Source organism: Myxocyprinus asiaticus, chromosome 39 (assembly GCF_019703515.2).
Source record: "Myxocyprinus asiaticus isolate MX2 ecotype Aquarium Trade chromosome 39, UBuf_Myxa_2, whole genome shotgun sequence".
NCBI classification, from domain to species: Eukaryota; Metazoa; Chordata; class Actinopteri; order Cypriniformes; family Catostomidae; genus Myxocyprinus; species Myxocyprinus asiaticus.
The window spans coordinates 13,859,023-13,880,489 of record NC_059382.1 but is presented as its reverse complement, the minus strand read 5'-3'; the positions used below and the strand labels follow the sequence as shown (position 1 = coordinate 13,880,489).

Sequence of the window (21,467 nt, the reverse complement as noted above, 5' to 3'; positions counted from 1 at the left end):
TGGACTAGAGGATGACTGACAGTTCAAATAGCCTGTAAAAATCTTTAGCGCGCAGTGATATGAAATAATGGCAGCCAATAGGAGAACAGGGCTCCACAAGTGGGCGTGACTTCGGAGTTACCTGGGATGAAGAAAACTGCCTCGTTGTGCTGAGTAGATGATGCTGAAATCAGATCAATGAGCAAACACAGGTGTTGAGCGCGACTGAGGCGAACCAAACGGGCTTCGTCTTTGCGCCATCCTCCGGGGAAGTGACAGTTTTAGAGTGCGTCTTCTGTCGTACGGTAAGTTTTTTTAAAGATTTAATTAAAATTTGATTTGATTCCATATTTAAAAAGTATACTAGAGAGACATGGCATCACTATACATTAAACATAATAATTGTTTCCATAATCATCTGAACACATCTATAAATGTATCAAACGCCTTGAAGAATAACAATAATAAAAGTCTGATATAATGTAATCATGGTCCTTTAAGGACGATGAATGATGCTTCTGATAGTTTGTTCAAAAATCATAATATGTCCATCTGAATTGATGTACTTGCTGGACTTTAGGTGTGAACTATCCATAATCGTAGACCTGATACTTTACAGTCTTCTACCTGTCTTGTGGTTTGGACAGAAGTCCTACACTGATGCAGATGAAATCCCGTCATTAAGGGCATGGGATGTCCACCTGTGGTTTAAAACCCATAGGCAAACTAGTCCAATAGATTATACAGTGTGTTGCTGTGCCCAGGGGAAGGCACTAAGATGAATAAATCTTGCCCTTTTGAGGGGGAGTTATTTGACATTTGTCTTACAGTAATGATTGATGATAAATCAACATTGATATGTCTAATTATAATGAAAACAGCATCACATCGTATCGTTATTATATACTGAATCTTAGACTAATTAGGATCAATGATGAAAATTTTAAAAGTTAAAGAAAGGAGAAAAGATAAAACAGGTAAATCAATGGAGGTACAGTGGGCTATGAAATCCATCCAAAATCCATAAAGAAAATTCAAGTTCCATTAAACTCTACATAACTAAATGAATCTAACTTTTATCTAAAAATCAAATGAATCTAATCCAACATTGTGAATGTTCCTTGGTTTGATGCTTTTTCCTTTCCAAATATATTTTGGAGAACAACTTTTAACTGTTTCAAAATGTGCATTGGTATATGAGCATATTTTGCAAAATAATAATTAACCTGAATGCAAATTTGTTTTTTTTGTTTTTTTTAATTATAAATGATATTATACATTTTAATGGTGATAATTTTTATAATGACATCACCCCTCCCTCTATTCTGAACCAGCAGTATGAACTTTAATTAGTGATCTGTTAAAGGTGATAGCACACAGTCACTAGCTCTTATTATAAAGCCTGTTTTTACATATACATTTGAAGTCAGAAGTTTACGTACACTTAGGTTGAAGTCATTAAAACTCATTTTTTAACCACTCCACAGATTTCATATTAGCAAACTATAGTTTTGGCAAGTCTTTTAGGACATCTGCTTTGTGCATGACACGAGTAATTTTTCCAACAATTGTTTACAGACAGATTGTTTCATTTTTAATTGACTATATCACAATTCCAGTGGGTCAAAAGGTTACGTGAACTGTGCCTTTAAGCTTTGAAAATTCCAGAAAATGATGTCAAGCCTTTAGACAAATAGCCATTTAGCTTCTGATAGAAAGTGTGCTGAATTGGAGGTGTACCTGTGGATGTATTTTAAGGCCTACTTTCAAACTCAGTGCCTCTTTGCTTGACATCATGGGAAAATCAAAAGAAATCAGCCAAGACCTCAGAAAAGAAATTGTGGACCTCCACAAGTCTGGTTCATCCTTGGGCGCAATTTCCAAATGCCTGAAGGTACCACGTTCATCTGTACAAACAATAGTACACAAATATAAACACCATGGGACCACACAGCCATCGTACTGCTCAGGAAGGAGACAAATTCTGTCTCCCAGAGATTAACGTAGTTTAGTGCCAAAAGTGCAAATCAATACCAGAACAACAGCAAAGGACCTTGTGAAGATGCTGGAGGAAACAGGTAGACAAGTATATATATCCACAGTAAAACGAGTCCTATACCAATGTAACCTGAAAGGCTGCTCAGCAAGGAAGAATCCACTGCTCCAAAACCACCATAAAAAAGCCAGACTACAGTTTGTAAGTGCACATGGGGACAAAGATCTTACTTTGTGGAGAAATGTCCTCTGGTCTAATGAAATAAAAATAACTGTTTGGCCATAATGACCATCGTTATGTTTGGAGGAAAAAGGGTGAGGCTTGCAAGCCGCAGAACACCATCCCAACCGTGAAGCATGAGGGTGGCAGCATCATGTTGTGGGGGTGCTTTGCTGTAGAAGGGTCTGGTATACTTCACAAAGTAGATGGCATCATGAGGAAGGAAAATAATATATTGGATATATTGGATATATTGTGGATATATTGAAGCAACATCTTCAGAACTGATGTCACTTTGCTTAAATTAGTTCACATATACTGTATAGTCTAGTCAAAAAAGAGTTAATAATGTTGACATATTATAAAGATGTATAATTTGTCAAAATTATGAACAATTTTGAACAGCACACTATATAGTAAATGTGAACTAATTTAAGTAAAGTCAAACCCATGGGTGGGGTCAGTGAGCATCAAGAGGTTAAGGACAACAAAGTCAAGGTATTGCAGTGGCCACAAAGCCCTGACCTCAATCTGATAGAAAATTTTGGGCAGAACTGAAAAAGTGTGTGCTAAAACCTGGCTCATTACACTAGTTCTGTCTGGAGGAATAGGCCAAAATTCCAGCAACTTATTGTGAGAAGATTGTGGAAGGTTACCCAAAACGTTTGACCCAAGATAAACAATTTAAAGGCAATGCTACCAAATACTAACAAAGTAAACTTCTGTAAATTTCTGACCCACTGGGAATGTGATAAAAAATAAAACCTGAAATAAATCATGCTCTCTACTATTATTCTGACATTTCACATTCTTAAAATAAAGTAGTGATCCTAACTGACCTAAGACAGGGAATGTTTTCTATGATTAAATGTCAAGAATTGTGAAAAACTGAGTTTAAATGTATTTGGCTAAGGTGTATGTAAACTTCTGACTTCAACTGTAATAGTATTTGTATATCCATATGCATGATTTGTTGGTATATGATTAATGACTTCTTACAAGCCATACATTTGCATGTTGCTTAGGTAAAACAAATTGGTAATTATAATGTACTATTTAAAACTGTAATTGAAATGAGAAAAGATTGTGTTTTGTGAATGTGGAGTGTGTGGTGATTTTGTGAAGATATTTTCAAATCGCTTAAACATACTAAACAATGTTTTTTTTTTTTTTTTATGTAAAAATGTAGAATGTTTTTTGTGAGGGTTAGGTTTAGGGGTAGGTGTAGGGTTAGGGGATAGAATCTATAGTTTGTACAGTATAAAAATCATTATGTCTATGGAGAGTCCTCATAAGGATAGCCTCACCAACATGTGTGTGTGTGTGTGTCTGTAATGTTTGTGTTTAGACTAAATGGATGATGCCCTTAAACTCATATACATAATTAAGTGTCTTAAAATCAGTACGGACAATTCAGGGAAAAAGTGTGTGATTTCAACAGTCAACTTTTGGGTGAGTCTTCTTAACATCAAAAGGATATACAGTAGCTGTACTCCACACTTCTTGCAGTCTTCACATATCACAATGATATACATCTTTGTTTTGTCTATATGTTAATATATCAAATTACCTTATTCAGGCTAGCGCCATCTTTGAATTTTAATGGGAATGACAATGAGGCTGTGAGGGATAGACTTACCATCTCTTCAATGGCACGAACGGTATGAAGCAGAATAAAGCTCCTAGATCACATCTGATTTTTCACAACTCATGTTGCCTGGAGTGCTTTGTAAACTGAATGTACTTGGACAGATATTTTATCAATGTTTTGTCTGCGGAACAATCAAAAAACACTTTGAACTGCAGTACAGCCCATTGAAGAGACTTTAAGTCTACCCCTCACAGCCTCGTTGTCATTCCCATTAAAAATCAAAGATGGCGCTAGCGTGAATAAGGTCTATTGTAGGTGATCATGAAGTTTCCTCAAACCAAAGATGTAAAATAAAATGTATGCAGCAAATAAGTCTCACTGCTTTGGTTCAAATGCCTGCTCATGTTTTTCTTTAGTCACAAAACAAAGATGCTCGAGACATTTTGACAACTTAAACCCTCCCCTATTGTAGAGATATATAATTTTCCAGTCCAATGCTCTGAATGCACACTGATTTTGAAACACCTAGCAATTAATGAATGATGCTTTCAGTGTTGCATGAGGAGGTCTTTTCTCTGTGTTTGAGTTTATGCAAAGAATTTCAACACGTCAGTTGTACTGTGCTCTTCTCCATTGTATTAGACCAATTATTGCTGTCAGTCTGAGGCATGCTGAGCTTATAAAGCCCCTGCTCTAAGAATAACTGCATCCCTCGACCTGTCCTCCCCCCCTGCTGCAGAACTCAGCTAGGATGGCTGCCGACTCCACCATGAGATCTGAAGTTGAGGAGCTGCAGAGGAGGGCCAATCAGGTGACAGATGAGGTAATGACACCAACAAACACCAAAGTGGTAGGAAACATCTATGGAGGTATCGATTTTTGTGGATCTTCAGCTGACATTGTGTGCCTTATATTTTTTAGTCGTGTTTTGATGAGATTGCACAACGCAATCTTACTCATCAACAGCCTTACAGTGATGACATCAAACATTTTCCATGTTCCCATGTTATGTTAAGGTTACTACAGGTGTCTCTTATTACCATGCTATATAGCAACAAAGATGATGACGCTAAACACATTACATATTCTCCTGCAGTATTATTATGATTCCCACTGGGACTGAGTAATTTAAATCATAAATGGGTCCATTATTCAGTGTCAGATTTTCCACTCTGTGTTAAATATTAGTAATAACACATTGAAAAAAAAGAAATTCTAATTACTAATCAAGAAAATCAAGTTGAAACTCTGAAAACTCAATTAAATCAAGTAGAATTTACAGAAATATTGTGACAAGTTAAATGGATGGAAACAAAGATGTTGTTATAACCTAATGATGGAAATTTTTTATAATGTAGTTGAAAATACACTGTAAAAAGTATTAACCTCACTGTAATTTTTTTTTGTTGATTCTACTCATATTTAGTGCCATTTTTGCATGGGCTTTTTTAATTTTGCAGAATTGTTTGGAAAAGTCTCACAAATCTCACAAATTAAAAAGTAGTCAGAACTCATTAAATTTAGTTGTAAAAACGTTTTGTTGGTGTAACCTAATGTGTTCAAGTTGAGTCAGTGTTGTTAAATAATATATGAATAAAATTAGAGAATTTAGATTTAACCAGGCAAAAAAATACTTAAGAGACAACATTATACTTTGAATTTGTCTTTGAAATCTGTTTTCTTCTTTTTTACAACCAACAGTCCCTAGACATCACTAGAAACATGAAGCTTCTGTTAGAGGAGGTGAGAGCTTATTATTCATAAGTTATTATTCATAACTGCATGCATAATATGTCTTATAACTATGATTGCCTCATCCTATGATCATCACCAACAATGAGTTGTTTGCTCTTATGCCATATCAATTTGTATTCCACTGGAAATTGCACATCATCATGAGAAAAATAACTTTGCTCTGCTCAAACAATCATACGAAAATTAAGCCTTTGAGTATGATGTTCTTTCATAACACCCTGAAGACAGCGTATTATCAAGAATGCATAATGTAATTTTATGCAGTTGTGTGTCTAGAGAGGAACTAACAGGTTTTATTCTTTAAGTTTGGTACTCTTAATTCGGCCCCTGAGCACAAATAGAACATAATGCAACAATAACACCTATAACACACATTCTGTAACCATTTAAAATAGGTTATAATATTCATTTATGAAGCTGGGATGGTTGGGCTTTGGGTTTAAAAGAGAATAGGTGTGTTGGTTGTTCCCTGCAATGTGGTCTTGTACTGAATTTCTTCTTAATTCTTCAACAGAGTAAAGATGCTGGAATCAGGACACTTGTTATGTTGGACGAGCAGGGAGGTCATTCATAATCTCCATACAGAATAGTGTTACAGATAAATATAAATGATGGAAATGTACAGCAGCTAAATAATCAACTTATAAATGCATCATTAGATGTTCAACCATTGGATTAGCAGATGCGTATTTAATTTTCTCTAATCGCACTGTGAATATGCACAATTGTGCACAAAGATGCCAAAGAGCTGCATGGGAGTAAAGCAAATCTCTTCTTCATCTTCTTTTATTTACTTGTCTTTTCTTTGCAACATATATACAAGTATAGCTATATATGATTTTGTACATATGGAAATGTGTACCATGTATGTGTTTATGTGTGCATGCTTTCATATATCTTTCCCTTTCAATTCCTCTTCCTGCTGCCTCCCATGCCGTCCCCCATCTCCCCTGCATGGGCAGAACAACTGGACCGCATTGATGAGGGCTTGGATCAGATCAACAAGGACATGAAGGAGGCTGAGAAAAATCTCACTGACATGGCCAGGTGTTGCGGTCTCTGCATCTGGCCATGTAAAAAGTAGGTCTCCTCCCAGACACCTAAGCCATGGCTGGGCTTTGGCAGTCCAGCTGTCAGTATTGTCACCTCTCTGCCCATGCCTCCACCCCATTGGAAAGCCTATGCAGCTTTGATTTTGCTTCATATTTAGCTTCCTTTTGTGTTCAGAGCCAGTTTTGTGAGCAGTGGTTTGTTCTAACTACATGCAATACACCATATACATATACATATATGCCAGTACAGATATTACATTTGAAATGAACATATACATCGCATGCAACCCATGCTCACACAACAATATTCCTGTCTTTTAGTCATTTTAAGTTTACATTTGTCTGTTTTGTTTCTGTCATTTTGAGCTAGAGCTGCTGTAGCTACTGTGATGTTTAGTTGCTTGTGAGCTTGTGGCGCTTCTTGCTGAGGAAACTGTTGTTGTGTTTTTATCTTGTCCCTATACTTAAACCGCTGAAACATTCATAATCTGTGATCGCACACTTTGTGATCCAGAGCAACTGGAGCGGATTGAGGGAGGGCTGGACCAGATCAATCAGGACATGAGGAAAGCTGAAAAAAACCTTACAGACCTGGGCAAATGCTGCGGTCTGTGCTCCTGTGATAAATATGTGATGTTTGGAGGAGCTCGGCTTTTAGTTGCATGTAAGTGTGCTTGCATGGAAACTTTGCATGCCTCATTTTTCTTATTGTTTTGCGCTGAATGATGGCTTTTGTGATTGCAAAGAACTCAAGAAATCACAGTAAATTGCTTGGATTTTATTAATTGTTTACTCATATATTGTCTAAGTAAATTTGTTTTGCCGAAAAACTACTTTGTTACTGACCTCTGAAAAAGTAAAAATGTCAGCAAACGTGTACCCTCACTGAATTAATGGTCTTTGAGTTTACCATTGGACTCAATTTGGAACTTCTCTAACCAACCTTTATACCATCATATGCACTGTGATTCTTGTGTGGTTCAATCAAAACAGATGTACCACAAACTAATTATGTCTTCAGGGATCAGCATTGAAACCCACTTAACCAATTAACGCAAATAACAGTCAAAATTTCACGCATCATTTCTTAAAGTTTTGGATATAGGGGATAGATATGACTGATCTTGTTAACTTTGTCTGTCTCTCAGGCTAAAAGACTTTGAAGCAAGTGGGGCCTATAAGAAGGTATGGGGTAACAATCAGGATGGGGTGGTGTCTAGCCAGCCCTCTTCCCGAGTGGTGGATGAGAGAGAGAAGATGACGATGAGCGGTGGATATATTAGAAGGTGCCAGATCTTTTGGCTTCACATGTAGCATACAGCCCCCTATAACCTCACGTTTTAAATAGAAAAGTCATCAACCATTTCAAATCAGTCTCTTAGATTTCAGTATGTTCCTTAACACATTTGGATATGTTTTAAGAGTTATTTAACACCTAGAGTTAGAATTAGAGTAAATTAACACCTATTAAATGACCAAGGCTGGAACACCCTCTAAAGGATTTTTCATATTTAATGTTAATGTAAATGGTTGCCATATCCCAGCAGTATTATTTACCAGTATTCAAAAGTGATTTAAGAGAGTCTTTTGACATTTGTCTGCATTTCTGTTTAACAGAGTGACCAACGATGCAAAGGAGGATGAAATGGAGGAAAACTTGGCCCAGGTAGGCAGTATCATTGGCAACTTAAGAAGCATGGCACTTGACATGGGCAATGAAATCGACACTCAGAATGTCCAGATTGAACGCATACAGAGCAAGGTCAGTGTTTGGAATGGGATTAATATATTTGCCGAACAAAAATGTAAGTTCTACCAAGCCAGTTTGTTTTAATGGTCCTGTTTATCTAATTTGATTTTTTGCAGGCCATGGTCAATGAGTCCCGCATCAATGAGGCCAATCAGAGGGCCACAAAGCTAATACCAAGATAAAGAAATGGGAGAGAGTCCATGATTGGTTAAACTCGTTTACAGTTTTTTGTAGGAAAATGTGCACACAATATGGTACAAATTATTAAGCCATATGTCTCTCTTAAATGACTGTTTACAAAACTTGGATTTCTGCCTATTGATTTGACTGTAAGTTATTCATTTATGTTCTGAGAGCATAGCTCTTTAAAAAATGGAATGAATACTAATATACTAGTCTGCATTATCGTGTGCTGTATTCGTAATTTAGGCATATATTGTATGAAAAGCACTACTGTTAGGCTGCTATCTTATTCTTTTTACCAGGCCTGTGGAACATGAGTGATAACTATTAACTTACAATCACTGTCACTGACAAAACAGTGATGAACAGATAGCTATGTTCATTATTGTAATTTCTTTTCTGCTTTGAGTATTTTTTTAATAAATAAATAAAAAAATTTGTAACTAAATTTTAGAGTGCTTATATACTTAGGGTTCTTCAAATACAGTGATTATCTATATACTGTGTGTGTGTGTATGTGTGTGATTATCTAAATTCATTAGATAATCACATGAATATGTAGGTGTATAGGTGGACCCAATAAAGTGGTCACTGAGTATATACTGTATTTATAAACATACAGTACATCGATATATAGAAATATTGATATACAGTATATATATATATATAGGCTATACATAAATTCATGTCTTGTAATTTCCTTGTAAATTCCCTTTTGATACATGTCCTTTTGTTTTCATTGGACATGCTTAAATAGTTAAAGGAATAGTTTACCCAACATTTTTATTTTGCCATATTTTATTCACCTTCAAGTTGTTCCAAACCCATATGGGCCCAAGACTATATCTGTGCATACAACTCCACATCTGGCATCTGGCATTCACAAAAGTTCTACACGTCCACACCCCTTGCATGTTTGTTTATCAAATATTTTGGGTAATTTGATGATTTCAGCTACCAATATGAGTGTAGTACTCAAAATAACACATTTTGTTATGTTTAAATCCCTTCTGCAGATTTTCCCTCAGAATCAAAGCATAAAAGGGGGGGAAGTCCCTCTGGGCCTACAAAATATTAGGCAGAATGTTAGGGACGGGCAGAATATTAGGGACGGCAGCCTCCATCACCATTCACTTTCATTGTATCTTTTTTTTTCCATACAATCAAAGTGAATGGTGACTAAGGCTAACATCTGGAACAACATGAGGCTAGTTGGGTGAACTATCCCTTTAACAATAACAATGCGGTCTGCGATTACAGATTTTGTTTTTCCTTCAGACTCATACAGGCATATTTGAAGGTACTCACTACACCCGCCTACAGGTTAAAAGCAAAATTGCAGTGCCACTCCCCGTCTTTGTGAAAGAAGCTCAAAATGGAGGAGAGTTGATGCATGGCTAGTTTATCAATAACCTGTATGACTGATGGTAGACAGTTATAGTTAATACAGTTAATTAAATGCCTGGTTTTATTTTGTAACCGCCCCCACTACTTCATAAGATATTCAGTATGAAAGCCTTCAATAAGCTACTTAAGATGCTCAAATGAAGGACAAAAAGATGCTGCACAAGTCATTATTTATTTTCCAGTCGATGTAGTTGTTGTATTAAGGCCTATAAAATGAAGCTTTTTTTATTTTAAGCCTATGCAAAATGGGCCCTTATGATCTGCGTCAAAATGTCATGGTTAACCTTCTTGCTCACGCATTTTGTTGTTATACTTGCCCTTGCGCGTAACAGATTGTATATTGTTATTACCGTATAGCACAATAAATTTAGTACAGCTACTAGCAAAACACTAAATTAGTATATTTTGACGAGTGTTACTCCCAGATACCCTGTTAAAGGAAACACATGCGTATTACATGTTATGTTTTACACGTTTTTATTTTATTTTATTGTATTGTGTGTGTTTGTGTGTAGAAAAGACAACTTAATATTGCATTTATTTAATTGTCAAGTGAATAGGTAAATGCTTAGCCTGTGGCCACGGGGTTTAGTTGTAGGCTATAGTTAGGAATGGTTCCACACAGGCATAGTGCAGGATTACTATAGAATGTTGGCGAACTATCGTTGCGGAGGGGGAAAAACACGTAGAGCTGAGTCTGCGCGACGCAGGGGATCACTGCCTACGAAGTTTATCGGGAAGACTACGCCGACAAATCCTAGGACACATTCGCACTGTAGGTAATTAACACTTAATACATCAGTAATATCAATAGCAAGAAAATGTGTCGCGATCCGCTGCCCGTCTCCGCTTCCAAATTGTTGATTTGACGAACCAAAAAAAAAAAAAAAACGTAAATGTGTCTACGAAAGGCGTGCGTAGTCACCCTTTTCCTCCTAGGCTTGCGTGCTAGCTACAAACACACAACATACAAATGGAGTGCCTGTTTATTTACGAAATTGCAATCTATATTTAGGCGTGCATTATCTATGTTTACGCGTATATGAGTTATTTCCGAAATGGCAGATGTGAACGATTGAGATATTCGCTGTGTGTCCACGGTGGCACTCGCTCGGTTCTCTCTGTTGCTAATGCTGCCGATTAGGCAGGAAAACAACAAAGAAGCAGGAAGCATATGGGCACACCGGCGAGGCAGTGTGAGATCACGCAGCAATTAGTTGTAACAGTTAATTTAAAGTCAAAGCATCCTGTAAAAATACGGATTTGATGCTTTGTCCCAGTAATCCCTGCCTGTGTCTGTCCTGTCCTTTTAAAGGAAGGAATATAAGCAACGTCAATCACATGATGGGGTAATGCATTCTTGATAGATAGATAGATAGATAGATAGATAGAAAGATAGATAGATAGAAAGATAGATAGATAGATAGATAGATAGATAGATAGATAGACAGAAAGAGAGATAGATAGATAGATAGATGATTACATTGTATAAGTAAGCGTTTACAATCAAATGATTTTCTAAAAATAATTATATATTAGAAATACATTGCACAGCCTATATTAGTTTACATTTTTTCAATTTTAAATATGATCCCATTTTTAAATCATTACTTGGTACTTTTCTCATAGATGCTGTAGATAGATGGATGATTGCATCGAATAATTAAGCATTTACAATCAAATAATTAATTTTCTAAAATAGAAATAATTATACGTTTCATTCGGAAAACAATGCACAGCCTATGTTTGTTTAAATGTTTTAATTTTAAATGTGATCCCATTTTAAAATACTTTTAAAAGGTATTTTTCCTTTTAAATAGATAGATAGATGATTACACTGTATAAGTGTTTACATTCAAATAATTGATTTTCTAAAATATAAATCATTATATATTACTTTTGAAATACACAGCGTATGTTAGTTTAAATGTTTTTATTGTAAACATGATCCCATTTTAAAATCATTACTTTGGATCTTTTCCTTTTCTCATTGATAGATGGATGATTACATTGTTTACAATCAAATAATTCATAAAATAAAATATAAATAATTATATATTACATTAGAAATACAATGCACAACCTATGTTTGTATAACTGTTAAATATGGTATGACATTTATCATACTTTGGTACTTTTCCTTTTCTCTTTGCAGGCAGTGCTGGCCTTAAATGGCATGTTGTGACCCACTGATTTTAAGCAAACAAATAGATTGCAAAGTGAACAATTTATGCAATTCCACTTAGCAGAAAACAAAATTAATCTTAGGCACTGGCTTTAACTTTGGTCTAAAATGTGAAGTTATTCTTGATTAGTGTTGTGACATGAATTAGCAGTGCAACACAGGAGATGGAAAAGAATTAGTCAAATGATGCTGATTAATTAAAAAAGGAATGTAATTTCAAATTTGATTTGTATTATTTCAGGTACAAAATTCAAGCTAACCTTCTGATGGATGCTGTCTAGAAACCTTGTTTGCTTGTGATTGGTTACACAGTAAGGGGTTGTTGCAAAGAGCAGAGAAGGATGTCGGAGTACCTGGGATACCTATACAGAGGGCCAGATGGCAATTTGATGCGGTTTAAGAAAAGAAAATCACGGTTCACATTCCAAGAGGTTGAGCTGCTGCTGGGTGAGGTGATGACAAAACGGCATATTCTAGTAGGTAAGACCAAACTTTTCATATTAGCATGCTTAGACTTAGTGGAGATTTAATGATGTAAACCTGATATTATTGGAGTTGACATCACTGTCCTGCTCTGATGTTTATGTGAGTGCATTTGTGATTGACAAGAGGTAAGTAAATTCTTGTCTTGAACAGGAAATCTGAGCATTTCAAAGGACTTGAAAAACCGTACTTGGGCTTCTGTGACAGCACGTATCAACAAGGTCAGTGAGTGTCACCGAGAGGTCATCGAAGTCATCAAGAAATGGGCAGACCTCAAGTGCGACACCAAGCGGAGGGTGGTGGCCATGAGGGCATCAGGTGCCACGCCTGCCCAAATTGCACAAGAGCTGTCGCCTGTAGAAACCATGGTGCACCAGATCCTTCAGATGTCTAACAAAAACACAAGCACTTTGGCAAATTACGAGCTAGTAGACGAAGATGACGAGGACTTTCCTGGTGTCTCTGAGATACCACATGGCTCCTCAGACTTTGCAAATGGCAGGCCTCATTCATTCAGTTTACCAATGCCACCTCCTTTCCACACAAGAATCCCAAGCAAAGGAGATATGGAGCTATCTACTAATATGATGTTCAACAGTGAGTTCCTTTTTTATTTTACTGTTAAGTGAGCACATTTTGGTGATCAGTTACTGTGGATCCATTTCATATTTGAATTATATACAGTTAATTGAACATTCAAATATTTGAAATGCTTTAATAGATTCAGCAGTGCCTCTTAAGGAACTCCAGACTGACACGTTAGAAAAGCAAGGTAAGAAACAATGCAGAGGTACCAGTAGTTATCACAAAAGTTTTGATGAATATAATATTTTGTTTACACATAATTAAATACGTTTGTAGTTATAAAACTGTTTTGATGCTTTATGTCTCTGATCAGTGCTTATATCAGCATCAATATGTTTCTTTTCCTGCCAGATGGTAACATGCAGTTTATTGAACCAAGCCAAGAAGTGCAGAATGCTGCTGGTGTCCCTGAATTCCTCAGCCGTCCCAGTGTTGAGAAAGGCCCAGTTCAAGAAAAACCTAATCACAACATATTTAATGGCCCTTCAGCTGCCAGAGTTTGGACTTTTATTCCACCTCCTGGGGCCTCATCATCACGTTCAGTTCCTGCTCGCCCCCGTCCCACCCCAGCTTCTCTGGATCCATGCAGTCTGAAGGATCGTCTAACCCAGAGTGCCTCACTCAGCCTGCAAGAACAGCAGGCCACCACACAGCTGATAGGGTCGCTGTCTCACTCACTTGAGTCACTTGCAGAATCGGTGCAGAAATTGGTCCACACCCAGCAGCAGTTTTCACGTGACACCTTACAACTGCAGCGTGACACACTCCATATCCTGCGTACCTTCTCCACCAACACTTTGAATCTCCTGCAGGACAAGGTCAATGGCCAGCCATAAAATCTGAACAATCAACAGAACTTTTCTGGCCACACTATTGACAGCTACTACTGTGAGCAAATTATATAAAAGTGAATGCAGTTCATAGAGAAATTACAATATGATGAGACAAAGTAAAATGCAATCTTTCTCTGAATCTTTTTTTTTTTTTTTTTTTAAAGTCATAGAGCTACAGGACAGACAGCACTAAGAAGAATATTTGTCTGTTTATGATGTAATAAACGATATACATTAGGAGTTGGAATAAAAAAGAGGCCTAAGTGCTGTATGTTCTTTGTAGAGTTCCTTGTTGGTGCCAACTGAATGTTTTCAGTAGATCACTTGGACTGCTTTGGACCAATTATATGCTATTATATAGTCATTTGGAATGGGCAAATATGTATTTAAAAAATAACTAGTAATTTAAAATCATTATATTTGTGGCCGAGGTTATGATATTGCAATAAATTGGCAGTTGTTAATTTATGATCTATGATTTATGATGATTTATGGATTTCTTTAATTCATTTTTGCTATTTGGGTGGTTCTCCATATTTAACCTTTATATCAATGTCTGGCTGAAGCATTGCTCAGCAGACCCTACTGTAAACATTTAAATCTTTAGTTGATGTCCTGTGTCTTTTCATTTTTGGGGTTGTTTCTATTAACTTGAATTTTAAAGACTAATTCTAGTGTTTTACTTTGCATCCAGGTTAGAGGTAATCTTTTGAATTCTGAAACTGTTTTGAAAGCATATTATCTAAGTGGTATCTCCCATAGGTCTGTTTTTATAGTCTCCCCGAAATTAAGTCAACACACTGTTAAAAATGTCTCCTGCTTTAAAACCCAGTTCAAAACATGAAAATAAACCATTTGAAATATTACTCGAAGTCATCACTTTATAATTTATGCATTGTATTAAGGCAACTCAAAAGAGTTGAAAAGGTCAGAGGAAGCTGCCACAATTATGCATTTTTGGTAATGGCTGAGAAAAAAAGGTTGTGGTTGCTTATTAGATTGTGTGACTAAACAATGTTTCCTCTTATTTTGACACGTGAACATGCACCTAACTTCTTTCTCCAAGGAAACTTCAAATTATCCACTAAATGTCAGTCTTGCACTTTTGTATTTACAAGTGCAGGAGAGATTGTTGAAAAAAGAGCACTTATATAAACTTTAAAGTCACCATGAAATGGAAGTTACAACCGACTTTATTACTGTAATGTGACGTATTTCCGAGTGAAAGGGCTTATCCAACAGGAAAAAAATGTTGGGCGGGTACTTTGTTTATGTTAGGGCAAGGCTGGAGCCATTGTGCAAACACAGATGAATGTGAACCAAGCGAGTAGAAGCTAATTTGTCCACGTTTTGAATGACAGTACACTAAGCATAAAGAATAAAGAACATTTACTCAAGTGATATAAAAAACTGCATCTGAAGAAAAATATAAATAAACTCCAGTGAGTTTCCTTTCGTCCAGCGTGTTTTATTTAGAAGTCATCATTCCTATGCCCTATTCCATACAAAGACAATTACCCTCCACTGTGAGAGCTTCAGAAGCATGAAAGGTGATAACGGTAAGTCAAAACTAATTATTATGCGATTCTTATCGGAAAATCTGTTTGGAATTGACTCTACAACATGGATTGTGCTCCTTTTGAAGTACCCTGCAAAGGCATGATCAGCGTCAGTTAGAACACAGCCAGAAGCTAGGGGGAGGGAGTGCTCTCTAGAAAACATTTGATTGGACAAAGTTTCTCACGTGCTTCATGTTGTCATGACTGTGTCTCAGTCTGTCAAGCCGGAAGAGAGATACTGTTGAATTTAAATGCTTATATCTAATGAAAGTAAATTTTGTCAGCATTTGGAGGTACACTAGCATATTGATGACCTTAAAGGGAATAAATATAGACTAAAAGCAGCAAAACTTTAAAAAAGCAACAATTTCACATTTTATAAGTAAAAATGAAATAAATCTATTAAAAATGGGCAAATAGACATTAACAAGTATTTAAGCATTGTTTAAAAATGTAGCTATATATACAGCATATAAGTGTTTTCAAAAGTACCGGTACTTCGGTACCAAGTCGATACTAAAATCAAAAAGATGTAATGATACTAGTGTTTCTGCAGTACCGGTAGTACCGAACACCGACTATCCGGTACCAGCGTGCAATATGACTGACACACGATTGCTTTCAAATGCTCACAGGCTTTATTAGTTGCTCCTTTTAGACTGAAATGGACAATTAATCCAATTAAAATCATGACATGTGTGATTTATTGAAATGATAAAGACTGCAACCTTAGTATGGATGAGCTGCGAACTATATAAATCCGACTGCTCAAACACTGGAAACTCCACAGACACTGAGAATCATTCACGTTGTATCAGTTGACAGAGCAGAGCAGTAATACACTGTAAAACGCGTATTACATGTAGACTGCATATTTATTTAATTAAATCACAGCATTTGTGCTTTAATCTCAACTTTATTTATATAACATTTAAAACAAAAAAAAGTTGACCAAAGTGCTTCACACTAATAACATTTAAAACATAACACATTTCAAAATTACCACATACCATAGACTACAACAGTAATCTAAAATACAAATACTCCAAAACTGTGTCCTACATTTAATTTGTCAGACTCAAAGGACAGTGTAAACAGATGAGATTCAGTGATTACACTGAGCCCTGTTGTGAACAGTGAAGTGACCGGCAAAAAACACACGTCATAATAAAAGCTCGATTCATAATAAAAGCAAAATGGAAGAACTTGTGAAAGAAATATATTATAACTGTACAGTAAAATGTAATATTCACTGCAATCATCATCATCATCATCATCATCATCATCATCATAATAATGATAATAACAATAACAATAATAATTATTAAGCAAAATTTCACAGCAAGACTGCTGTTAAATAAAAGTTTGGCAAATAATAATAATAATAATAATCATTTAAAAAAAATTAATACAAATAAAAATGCCATGTTGAAAAGTTATATTTTCACTTGTTAAACTTTTTAAGAATTAAGACACCATTTTGATGATAAAATAAACTTTAAAACATAGAATTCTGGAAAATAATAATAATTATTAAAATAATTATTAAATTATTAAAAATAGCTAAACTGGAGTGTTCAATAGCACATGATCCTATTTTTGCTGTGGTATCGAAATTGGTATCGAGAACCGTGAAATTTCACTTGTATTGGTACCGACTACTGAAATTTTGAAAATAAGAGGATATATATATATATATATAGTAGAAGGCTGTTATTAGATATGCTGATCTTGGTGAGATTTTCCCATGATGTGGAATTATACATATACATTATTCAATTATTTTCTAAAATAATTTAATACTGAATCCATATAGTTACATAAATTTGAAAAATCTATCCATTGGCAGTAACTGGAACCTATTTTTTTTTTTTTTTTTTTTTTTTTTTGGTTTTGTTTTTTTTAAACAACAGTGTTTTTTAAGTTAGAACATGCAAACTGAGTGAATGCTTGGACGCCAACAACGGATTTGGGATTTTGATATAGTCAGTGAACCAATCCTGAAGAAATGACTCGGTCTCATTCACACAGCCAATCAAATTAGAAGCTCTGGTACCTACCCTTTCCGTTTCGACTGAATTACTGTTGTGTTTTCTGATTTGCTGTTGTGTTTTCTAACTTGTTTTGTTTCTGGATTTGGTGTTATGTTTTCTGATTTGCTCTTTTGTTTTATGATTTGTTGATGTGTTTCTGAATTATTATTTTGTCTTTGGATTTGTTGTTTTGTTTTGCACTTCACGGCCACCGTACTGTACTCAGGAAATGACAACGGCTGTGTCTCGTTTGAAAGGCTGCATGCTAGGTAGGACGCGTCCTTTGAAGACTGCAGTATACCGAGCGTACTCCTTTAAAACAAGTCTCGTTAAACGAGGCGGCCTTTGTAGGACAAACGGAAACGGAACGTAACATGGTTGCTATGACAGCACGCCACACTTTAACAAGCGGGAGCGCTTTGCGTGAGAAAGGAACAAAGTCCCTTTAGAAGGGAATGTATGAGGTAAATTTTAGGAGAGTTATAAAGATGTAAAGAGAAAAGAAAATAGATTTTACAGGTGTACTTTTAGTCTAATACTTTATTTTAATTATATATTAATATAATTATACATATTATATACTCTGCACCCATCTACTGAGGTACTTCAACTTGGGAATTAACATTACTTGTTGAACATCATATTTACGGGCAAATTGGTGTTTTTTATTTTTATTTTTTTATTTTTTTAGACATTGTGGGTTGTGAGTGCCCATGAAGGATACACCTCATTCACCCTCCGAATTCCCGTGAAAGAAGGTCGCATTCGAAGGCTGCATTCGAAGTGTCCTACTCGCTTTTCTGAAACGAGACAGTCTCGATGACGTATGCGGCCGAGAAATTAACCGGACGCCTTGAAACCCGCATGAAAATTCAGAAATTACAACAGGAATATTTATTGTGTTCTATGAATGGAAGTAAACCGAGGCTGTCAGTAGATTAAACATAAATTGTGATTAATTTTACTCTTTGTCGTTAATAAGACTAATCTACCATGATCGAATGTTGAATTTTGCCTTTAAATCCAGTGTTTTTATTTAAAATCAGTTCTGTTACATTACTTTTCTTTGTAGTAATATACAATGACATAATATTGATGCCAAAGGTCAATAAATGAAGTTTTACTGAATATAGACACCTGCTCTTATGCTGCTTATTCATTTGGAGAGCGTCAAATATGTTTATATTATCTTATAAGTTAATAAGTAGAGCTATTTATACTCTTAACATTAAATATAGCCCATTTAATAATAATTATAATAAATTCAATATTTTTTTAAGTGGGCTCAGTCTCACAAATGACACAGAGTGTGAATGCCAAAAGGACTGAGACACCGTAACTGGTCAAGTGGACCAAAAAGAGATCTAAGCCCACTTACAAGGTCTCAGACAGTGTGAACGCAAAGAGAACTGGGTCCTTTTTCACTCGGTCCACTTTTTGGTCCACTAAAATGGGGTCTGAGTTTGGTTCTTTAAAGAGGACTTAACTGTGAGAACACCCTCTGAGGACAGTAAGAACAAGTCTGTTTTGTTGTTGGTTTTCTTAAAATTACACACTTAATTTGTGGACCATGTCCGCTATGTTAATTTGGATCTGTTTCATTCTGTTTACAGTGGGATGTCAAAAACAAATTATCTTTTTAATTATTAAAACCTTAATTAATATCTTGTCATTTTCAAATGAAAACACTTGTCTTCAAATCACACAGGGAAAATGTTCTTCGTTTAAAATAGTCTCCAACATTTTTTAATTACCTTTAAAAAAAAGTTTTTTGTAGGTCACCATCAGATTTATTCCAAAGACAAGACATGGTGATATTGTTCTGGCAAGTTGGCTAAACTTATTGGATATATACATAGTTGGTTGTTTTAACTGTAATTTAATCCAATTAATAATGTATGTAGCACAAAGCATAAGCTAACTAAAATACATAAAGTCTAGAAGTGCAAATTTAGAATCTTAAAGGGATAGTTCACCCAAAAATGAAAATTCAGTCATTGTTTACTCACCCCTGTGTTGTTATAAGCCTAATTGACTTTCTTTTTCTTAACACAAAGGGAGAAATTGTGAAAATTTGTTTTTGTTATTCATATGTGATTGTTATGAAAACAATCAATAAGGTTTGGTGAGAAACAAACCGAAGTCTAATGTATTATTTAGTGAAACTGCTAAATATGTAAACGTGCATATATTTAAAGAGGCAATAATACATTATGAAATATTTTAACTTCATCATACACTGTAAATACTGAAGAATTTAACAAATAGGCTCCTACAGCATCTACACCTGGGATTTAGTGAAACTTGGCAAAGAGTTCAGACAGTTCTGGCTCGCGCTGCCATATCTTTTCTAACTCATTTGAATGATGGGGTGCGTTCCATTCAGAAGTGATCATCCCTACACCCTATTTCCTTCAAAGACTTTACCCTCCATTGTGTGAGCTTTGAAGGGCTGAAAGGTGTGTGGCTCAAAAATGTCTTTTGGTCATTTTATTGTAAATTCTGTTTGCAATGACCCTACAGCTTTGCTACCATTATTATTCTCCCATCAGAAAAGCCCTGTGAAGTCATACTTTATGCCAAAATCTCCTAGACTACATTACATGTTTGTGATTTCAAACTTAAACTGTCAAAACTTACACACAAGCCCTTTAATCTGTTTTAAGATGCTTTCTTTTTTCTTTCTTTCTTTCTTTCCGTAAGACCTGTAAAACTTTCTAACTTCAAGCATTTAAAGTATTATCTATTTTCAGACAAGGTTTTGTCAAACCAACATTACAGTTTGTCTCAACAAACTTTACATATCTAGTTTAATCAGTACATTTGTACCACACAAAAGAATATATCAATATCTTCTTTTTCCCAACCACTTAAGCCAAGTAATTTTTTGTAATGTAGGGCAAGCTTGCAGTTGTAGCAATGAATAGTATAATAAATATTTTTGTTCGACAGCACTTTTCATGCAAAGCATAAAGCTTAATCCTATAAAGCCTAACATATTAAATAATTTTTTTAAACAATTTAAACCAAATTTTCTATAAAATAATGAAATTTTAAGTAAGCATGTGTTGCTTCAATTCAATAAATACTCATTTTGTAATATCAGTAACAATATAAACATTATTGTTAATTTTACTTTATCAAAATCAGCGAAGATTTCACATCAAAAAGATGAGTGCATCACAATATGAAAGTAGCCATTTAGGAAATTATGTTACAAGGTCTTCTACTTCCAAGAGCATGGAAACTTTCACCAGGAGGCAGTAGAAATCTACCGCATTGCATACAACAGGGTTTTCAGCAAAGTTTTGATCATGTAGATATGTAGAGGCTTTAGAAAGTCATGTATCAAATATGATATGCATCATAGGGTTAAAGAGTGGCTAAAAAAATATAATTTGAAACTAGTAATGCAAAAGGGTCCTAAGCGCCCTATTGAGGGGGCCTTGTATAAGCTGTGGGGCCCACATTTTCAAGCGTATATTAAACATTTGTTTTCAAAGTTGATAGGCTGCAAGACCTTGTAGACCAGGGCCCCCCTGGGCCCCTGGTAGTCAAGGGCCTCTGGGCACTGGCCCCATTGGCCTGGTCCGTAATACACCTATGGTCTGGAATGCTCATCTTTCATTCATCTTTGTGTAGCATTCTTTGTGTAGTTGATCTCTGAGCATCACTGAGCTGCAGGACGGATCTCAACCAGCAGCTCCTGTCCGGAAGAGCACGTGAACCACTTCTCAAGTGCTCTGATACGCGTGCCGACAGCAGAGACTCATGCCAAACTCTGGTCTCTAGCGGGTTAATACACATAGTGACACAGAGGAGGAGACGCACGCTTGCTGTATTTCTGTGGAGTGATA

General features: G+C 35.7%; 2 protein-coding genes and 1 long non-coding RNA gene across 6 annotated transcripts; all 3 read left to right on the top strand.

The window, feature by feature from the left end:
• The first annotated feature begins 188 nt into the window (after nucleotides 1-188).
• LOC127429959 (synaptosomal-associated protein 25-like) lies at nucleotides 189-8,863 on the top strand. Its single transcript, XM_051679358.1, has 8 exons — nucleotides 189-284; nucleotides 4,525-4,608; nucleotides 5,487-5,528; nucleotides 6,055-6,103; nucleotides 6,503-6,620; nucleotides 7,741-7,878; nucleotides 8,210-8,354; nucleotides 8,459-8,863. Exons 2-8 carry the CDS (start codon nucleotides 4,537-4,539, stop codon nucleotides 8,522-8,524), a joined length of 630 nt encoding a protein of 209 aa, XP_051535318.1. The 5' UTR covers nucleotides 189-284; nucleotides 4,525-4,536; the 3' UTR covers nucleotides 8,525-8,863.
• Nucleotides 8,864-10,393: 1,530 nt separating this feature from the next.
• LOC127430237 (myb-related transcription factor, partner of profilin-like) lies at nucleotides 10,394-14,884 on the top strand. 4 transcript variants are annotated; one of them, XM_051679879.1, is made up of 5 exons: nucleotides 10,394-10,707; nucleotides 12,430-12,597; nucleotides 12,754-13,197; nucleotides 13,322-13,372; nucleotides 13,537-14,884. In XM_051679879.1, the coding sequence occupies exons 1-5, from the start codon at nucleotides 10,581-10,583 to the stop codon at nucleotides 14,019-14,021; spliced, it is 1,275 nt and encodes a 424-aa protein (XP_051535839.1). In that variant the 5' UTR covers nucleotides 10,394-10,580; the 3' UTR covers nucleotides 14,022-14,884. The 4 variants fall into 4 exon arrangements, with proteins under 4 accessions (XP_051535839.1, XP_051535841.1, XP_051535843.1 ...); XM_051679881.1 differs by having other exon boundaries at nucleotides 10,626-10,707; nucleotides 12,359-12,597; XM_051679883.1 differs by having other exon boundaries at nucleotides 10,627-10,711.
• A 2,702-nt stretch (nucleotides 14,885-17,586) lies between these two features.
• On the top strand, nucleotides 17,587-18,746 carry LOC127430017 (uncharacterized). The gene is made up of 2 exons (XR_007895389.1): nucleotides 17,587-18,074; nucleotides 18,302-18,746. It is a non-coding gene; the product is annotated as an uncharacterized LOC127430017 (long non-coding RNA).
• Nucleotides 18,747-21,467: the final 2,721 nt, after the last annotated feature.

Bases quoted from the DNA above. Each gene is read 5' to 3' on its own strand.
- LOC127429959 (XM_051679358.1), top strand. From the start codon at position 4,537: ATGGCTGCCGACTCCACCATGAGATCTGAAGTTGAGGAGCTGCAGAGG. The intron at 4,609-5,486 runs GTAATGACACCA...TACAACCAACAG, and splicing joins CCAATCAGGTGACAGATGAG to TCCCTAGACATCACTAGAAA. The intron at 8,355-8,458 runs GTCAGTGTTTGG...GATTTTTTGCAG, and splicing joins TTGAACGCATACAGAGCAAG to GCCATGGTCAATGAGTCCCG.
- LOC127430237 (XM_051679879.1), top strand. From the start codon at position 10,581: ATGTTGGCGAACTATCGTTGCGGAGGGGGAAAAACACGTAGAGCTGAG. The intron at 13,198-13,321 runs GTGAGTTCCTTT...ATGCTTTAATAG, and splicing joins TACTAATATGATGTTCAACA to ATTCAGCAGTGCCTCTTAAG. The intron at 13,373-13,536 runs GTAAGAAACAAT...TTTTCCTGCCAG, and splicing joins TGACACGTTAGAAAAGCAAG to ATGGTAACATGCAGTTTATT.